This window comes from Stegastes partitus, unplaced genomic scaffold, assembly GCF_000690725.1.
Source record: "Stegastes partitus isolate 25-593 unplaced genomic scaffold, Stegastes_partitus-1.0.2 Scaffold418, whole genome shotgun sequence".
Taxonomy (NCBI): domain Eukaryota; kingdom Metazoa; phylum Chordata; class Actinopteri; family Pomacentridae; genus Stegastes; species Stegastes partitus.
In genome coordinates, this window is record NW_007578149.1 from 57,514 (window position 1) to 64,903 (window position 7,390).

The window sequence follows — 7,390 nt, forward strand, 5'->3', positions numbered from 1 at the left end:
CAGTCTCAGCTCTTGGCTGCTAAACTGACGGCGTGAACAAACGTTTGTCCTGAAAACGTCAGAGCAGCGTTTTGGTGGACGGCGGATTATTTACAGTCGGCGTTGTGGTGGTCGGCGGATGATCCGGGATGGAGGCTGGATCGCAGCGGGACACGGAGACTGGAGAGGGAGCGCAGGGTTGAAGGTCTAATTAATGGAAATGTAGGTTATTAGTCTCCTGATGAGGACACTGGCAGAGAATTAATTAACAATTATAATTAGCAAGATTGTTAGAGAGCAAAATGGTGTCAGCCGGCGAGATAAGAGCCACAGTGTGTGTGTGTGTGTGTGTGTGTGTGTGTGTGTGTGTGTGTGTGTGTGTGTCGGACGCTGTCATCGTTGTGTCTTCATCTGAAACAAGCAGCTGTGTGAACACGAGCGATGCGACGCTGATTTGTGTCGCCTCAGCACTCGTCACGCAGGAGAAGCTGCTGATCGGAGAAGACGCTGTTCCGGCTGCTGATTGGTTCCTGGACTCGTTGTGTCCGGACGAGTCACGTTGTGGGTCGAAAACACGAGGAAGACGCACAACGAGAGAGCGTCAGAGCGTTGTGTTGTGTGTCTGTTTGTGGTTGTTTTGTGTTTATTTGTGGACATTTTGTGCTTTTTCATGGTTGTGTTGTGTTGATTTGTTGTTGTTTTGAGCATTTCTGTGATTCTTTTGTGTGTTTTTGTGTCTCTTTGTTGTTGTTTTGTGCACGTTTGTGCTCGTTTTGTGTCCTTTTGTGGTATTTTTTTGGTCTTTGTGGTTATTTCGTGTCTGTTTTTGGTTGTTTTTTGAATTTTTGTGGTTGTTTTGCATCTCTTTGTCGTCGTTTTGTCTTTTTGTGGTTGTTTCTTGCATTTCTGAGATTGTTTCGTGTTTATTTGTGTCTGTTCTTTGTTTATTTGTGGTTATTTTGTGTTTTTTTGCAGGGTTCTCTCCAGCATTATAACAGCATTGTAACGGCCCGTTACGCTGCAAATCGGGCCAACATGTTGTTTTTAAGGGTACGTGACGGGATAATATTTAACAACAAGCGCCTATTTGCTAGCGTATTCGTCGCTAACCTTAGCATTCACTAAGAACCCCCCCCGCGTCTGAGCGGCGGCGGCGCTCGCGGCCCGCTGAAGACGCTTTACGGCGTTTGATCGGCCATAAAAGTGAAGCTGGCGCTCAGTCAGCCGCTGATCCAGTCAGTAAACCAGAAGACACACAGATTGATGATGAAGATGATGAAGAGCAGGAGGAAGAGGCCTGGAAGCACACATCCTCCTCCTCCTCCTCCTCCATGACGTCACCAGGGGGCGCTATACAGGCTCCTCGCAACCAAAACAACATCTTACAGCAATCTGAGATAAACTAAAATTCTAATGAATGAATTAAAGTCTGTTTGGTTGTTTGTGTTGTGAACCGTCGTCCTGCTTCCACTGAACATGTTTATGTGAATTATTACGTTGAATTTGAATATATTCAGTGTTTTAACTCGTGGATTTTAACCTGGTTGTCGTTAAATTACACAAACTAACGAACAGAAAACACATCAGAAAACTAGAAAACACGCAGTAACGCTACAAAATACATCATAAAACAAACAAAAAAAACATTAAAACGATAAAATACTAATTAACGAGTCCGATAAATTTGTCTTAAAACTATAAAATAAATCTTAACACATTTACAACATAATTAACACAAACATAAAATACGTATTAATGCCATAAAACACATTTTAAAACTCTAAAATACTAATTAACACGATAAAAAACATCTTAAAACAATAAACTACTGCTAACAACGCTATAAAATGCGTTTTATGCTGCAAACTATGTCAGAAAACGATAAAATATATATTAACACAATAAAATACGTGTTAAAATTAAAGCTATAAAATACGTATTAATGCTGTAAAACACATTTTAAACTATAAAACACAAACGAACACGACAAGAAAACGTCTTAGAACGATAAAATCTAAACTCTGGACTCTCCTTTGACCCAGTGCATGATGGGAGATGTTGTTGGTTTGTGGCCGCCGGCTGCTCACTGCTTCTCCTGGTGCATTGTGGGTACAGCAGCAGCTGTGACGTAACATTCAGACAGAAGACACGACGGTGAACTCACCGGTGATGGAGCAGCGGCCGACTCGGGCCTCCGTCCACCGCTCCAGCCTCCAGCCGGTCGGTGCTGGTGGCTGCAGGTCGGTGGTCCGGTGAAGGTGGAGAGCAGAGCGTGTGGACAGAACGTCATCGGAGCGGCGTGGACGTCTGAAACTAAAAACACAGCGTCTTCATTAGAGCAGCCAGCAGAAGCTCCAGCAGGAACCAGAGCAGCAGCAGACATGATGGCTGCTCCTCTGATCCACACACTGCAGTCAGTCTGACTTCATGTCATCTCAGGAGCAGCAGCCGGGTCGGAGTCGGCGCTGGACGCCTGATGGGCCACAATGGATGCATGTAGCCGGTGGAGGGCTGATTGTTCCCCCACAAAGAGATGCTGATGGAGGAGAAGGTTCTGGTTCATGAAGCCGTGGTCAGAAAAGATCTGCAGGCTGAAGGAGGAAACAGAGCAGAGGTCGTCCATCGAGGTCTACAGATGGAGATCCAGATCAGNTCCTGCTGACAGAACATGTCTCTGGGTTCTCTCTCCTCCTTCATGTGGTTCTGGTTCTACAGAACTGCAGGCCTTTATGTTGAAACCTGAGCCTCAGTGAATAAAGCCAACCCACGGGCCTGTTCAGAGCTCATGTTGCTAAAACAAGACCGAACTGTGCGACAACTCGACGTCACCGGTGGAGCCCAACTCGCTCCCTTTCGGACTTAACAAACAGGATATTTACATTTACAAATGAGATCCGGTCTCAGCGTTTAATTAATGTGGCGGCCTCGCGGGAGCCTCGGCGCCCGAACCGAGAGCTGCTGCTCCGACATCTTGTGTGAAGGCAGAGAGTCCTCACCCCGAACCGAGAGCAGCCAAGACGGCAGCCAGTTGGAGAAATGTCCTGAAAGATACCCAGAGGCTGCTGGCGCCTCCGTCGACATACAGCCCCGCCATATGGCCGACACACCACCACTTACACCGACTCACGCTCGGCTGCCAGCGGGCCGGCAGGCTGCAGCGCTGTCTGTGTGCTCCTATGGAGGAGGCAGCCCAGCTCTGAGCTCCACATCTCTGCAGGCTTCAGGTCGATGCTGCCTCCTGTACGAACCTCACATCTCTGAACATCAGCGTTCAACAAGGAGGACCTGGTTTTAGCTCCGTGATGCTGCATTTTTTTTACATAATCTGCTTTAATCTTACAAAAAAAACTAAATTCTTGTAAACTATAGCTGCAGAAGTTGCAGCAGCAGTTGCGTTAACAGCATCTGGAGCAACTGCAACCTAAAAATAATAATGTGAGTCGAATGTGGCTCCACTTCCTGCAGGTTTTAGTTCGATGCTGCCTCCTGTACGAACCTCACATCTCTGAGTATCAGCGGTTCATGAGCAGGGCCTGGTTTCAGCTTCATGATGCTGCATTTCTCACATAATCTGCTTTCATCTGATCAAGAACAACCACATCTCCAGTGGAGAAGTTGCATTAACAGCTTCTGGAGCAGCTGCAGCCTAAAACATCTCCTTCAGTCAAACTGCACAACAGGTTTTGGACTCGGCGCCGTTGACACCTTCGTTCTTACAAAGCGAGCTGCTTTAAAAGGTCCCGTAACGTGTTCTGCAGCTCTGAAGGAGATTAGGAACGTCTGGAGGAATAACCCTGGAGGACTCTCAGGAGGTTTTTTCTTCTCCTTTGGAGCTGCAGCACAAACACTCAGCCGGAGAGTTAAAGCGAGCAGAACTCGACCTCTGCCTCGTCGGCTCGGACCTCGTCCATGTTCTAATCTGTCCCCGATGAGTCCGGCAAACTTCTGGAGCAAAAGTTTGAAACGTTAAAGAAACACTTTGCTGCCTGTCGGCTAGAAGACGTCCAGTTTAACAGCGTTAGCTCGTTCTTCTATGTCTGTAGTTTACAGATTGTTGCAGCAATGTGAAAGAAAAAAAAAAAATTAATCTTAAAGAAACTGAAGCTACAGATTTCTGATTAAATTACAAAAACATATTAATTTACATGTTAACTGCAAATTTTTTTTTTGTATTTTTATAAATATTATTTTTAGATTTTAAAACGTTTGACTGTAAAGTTTCACTATTTTGTTGTAAATAAGTCAGCCAAACATATCACCACTGTTCATATATTTACTGTTATTGGAAATTAAATTATGTATTTTAAGGGTAGAATATTGATCATTACCGTTTAAACTTTTTTTTTTGGTTAGTTTTTTACAGATTAATTTTTACTTTTTTAAAAAAAAATTCCACCCAAAAATTAGATTTCAATGTCCGCATTAAAATCTGTATTTTTACAAAATAGTAATTTACTATTTGATAATGTCTGACTGTAAAACTATTTTAGTTGTAAATACAATATAATCTTTTTAACAGATATTTGTTGTTTGACAAGAAAAATTATATATATTAAGAATTTAAGAATTAGGAGTGAACAAATAGCAAATGTGATTATTTTACAAATACTTGCCATTATTTAAAAAAAAAAAAAAAAGTAACAACAGAAAATTAGTAAAGCAAAAATTTTTAAAAAGTGTTTTACACATTGTGTTTCTTTTGTCTAGTAAAAATCACAGAATTAAAAAAATAACAATTTACATGTTGACTGTAAAAAAAAAACCCAACTAAAACTAAAAACTGTCAAAACTGTCAATAATGTTAAATTAAAATTCTGTATTTTTTACAAATAGTTTTTGGTATTTTACGCTGTCTAACTGTAAAACGTCATTATTTTAGCTGTAAATAAAATATAATTATTTAACAGATATTTGATGTTATTTGAAAGAAGAATTATGAATATTAAGGCTTCAGTTGTTTTACATCCTGGTGTCGTGAAATTAGAGAAAATGAATCTGATTATTTGAAAAAGAAAAAAAAAATTAGGATAGAAAATTAATTTAAATTTTAAAAACAAACAATTTGACATTTTTTTTCTTTTGTCTGCTACAAATCACAGGTTTTTTTTTACAATTTAATTTAAATGTTGACTCTTAAAAAATAAAACTAGACACGTCCTAAATCTGTCTTTCTACCTCAGCAGGACATCTTTTACCATCAAATTTAACTGTTTTTTTTTTTTCTGTATTTAAATCAGATAAAATTTGTAACTGAGGTTGACAAATAGGGAATATTTTAAAAATAATTGTCCATGTTTTCCTGTTGGCAGCGTTACAATAAAACCACGATAGTTTATGTATCTGCTCTGCTGCCTGTGAGCTCTAATTGGATCGTGTGTGAGCGCAGGAAGTTCCTCCAGTAACTCCTGGATGCTGTGGGCGGCAGCGTGGAGGTGGAGGGTTATGTGATCGGATCGGGTCAGCGTGGGGGGGGCGCCTGCCTGAGGAGGCGGCGCTGATGTGGGGGGGGGGTTCTGTGTGCCGGATGTTACCAGATGAAGTCGGTGCAGTGGCTGCAGAAGGTGGGCTGCTTGAAGAACCGGGCCGTGAACTGGTGGTCCTTCACCTCCACGATCCGCTTGTGCTTCAGCGCTCCTTTCCTCTGGAAGACGGGCACCCTGGGCGGAGGGGAGAGGGGCGAGGGCAGGGGGGAGGCGCCGGGGGAGGCGGCCGACGTCGGGGAGGCCAGGGTCAGCGGGGAGAGGGACGGGGGAGGGGACACCGGGGTGGACATGATGCCTGGAGGATGCAGCGGAGGGAGGGTAGCAGAGACCTGGAGGAGGAGGAGGAGGAGGAGGAGGAGGGAGGTGATGGAGAGAAGCATCCAGAAGCGGAAGTGCAGGAGGAGGAGACATGGAGGACAGGTGGAGGAGGAGAAGGAGGAGGAGACAGCGAGGTTAATTCACATGCAGAGACCCAGAGCCTCCTCGGAGACTCGGAGACGCTGAGCGATTAGCGCCGAGTGTCCCACATAGCGCCTGCCTGCTCTACCTACATCCCTACACCCCTCGCATCGCCAACACCCCCCGGTCGCTATGTCAACCCTGCCTCCTGTTGCCATGTCAACAACACCCCCACCAGCTGCTCCAATATTAGCATCCCTCCTCGTCTCCCCGCCTGCCCTTATTAGCAATTAGTCCCATTTCTCAAGAAAAAAGTTTGAACCAGAATAATACGACTACAGGGAGCCGAGACGCGCTGCGAGAAAAAAAAAAGAAAAGAAGAAAAAAAGTGCAAAACGGCAAAAAAAAACCCATAGTGGAGATCGTGGTGCAAGAGCTACTGAATGATAAATGAAACAGCAACAGAGATTTAATGAATAAATAAATAAGCCCGTAGCAAGAAGCCCTGCCAGGAAAGAAAGAACACAACAAGTGATGAAATGATGGTGTCTCAGCGAATCAGTGGACGGGTCGGACCAGAGGAACGGCACCGAGCCCAGAAATTAGTTAAAAACATAACGACAAGGACAGAAAGGAGGAAGTTAATAAAGACTGGATACCTGAGTTTGCTCTCGGACGGATTCTCACCTGTAGCGGGTCAGAACCAAAAGAGAGAATCAAAGACGCCGGCGGAGAAAAATCAGCCAGAAAACAAAATAAAAAATCAAGAGAAAGTTGCAGAGCAACAAGCGACTGGAAGGCTTTCCAGGAACCACAGATAGACGAGTGAGGTGGTTTATATCCGTGAACCCAGAGGCAGGCTGAGGAGGAGGAGGACGGAACAGAGAGGCGGCGGCGGCGGCGGCGGCGGCGGCGGTGGTGGTATTCTCTTTCCAAGATTGATTCTGTTTTTACCAGGACTGGAGATGGAGACAGAAAGAGAGAGAGAGAGGAGAGAGAGGGAGGAGAGACATTGAGGGGGACAGGCGGCGATTCATTTTGAAATCTGGGTTACTTCTCTCAGGAGGGAGCTACAGGAAGGAGGACGGACGGCACGCCGGCTGCCATTTTGCCGCCGCCACCGGGTTCGGCGTGGACGAGCCGAGAGCGTCCGGCTCAGAGGGAACCTGGAGGAGCTTCAGTTGGGAACTGGAGCTCCAGAGCGAGCTGCAGGATCAACAGGCCTGAGAAGAGGTGGAAGCAGCCACAGCGCAGCTTCAGGACGCCGGCAGCATGTCAATGCTCACAGAGCAGCGCCGAAACCAGGTCAGCCGGGCCTGATGGGAACAGTAGTTCTGTGGTTCTGCTGCGAAAGACACACAAACGGCAGGACGTCAGAACCTCAGAATTAAAGCTTCTGTCCGACTAAACCGGATCCGCTGCAGTTTCTAATCAGCACATTTATTTAGTTGATGATGGTAATTAATCACATGTTGGAGGAGGAGGAGGGAGTTTATCAGTGGAATATTTTTCCTGTTATTTCACAGATT

At 45.0% G+C, this 7,390-nt stretch overlaps 1 protein-coding gene across 1 annotated transcript in view; it reads right to left on the reverse strand.

Annotated features, from left to right (window-relative positions):
* The window catches only part of prkcg (protein kinase C, gamma), a 37,729-nt gene extending 31,977 nt beyond the window's left edge, over window positions 1-5,752 (reverse strand). The window contains exon 1 of the mRNA XM_008285836.1: window positions 5,511-5,752. Coding sequence (XP_008284058.1) covers window positions 5,511-5,752 — 242 coding nt within the window. The remainder of the gene's footprint in view (window positions 1-5,510) is intronic.
* Between the last annotated feature and the right edge of the window lie 1,638 nt (window positions 5,753-7,390).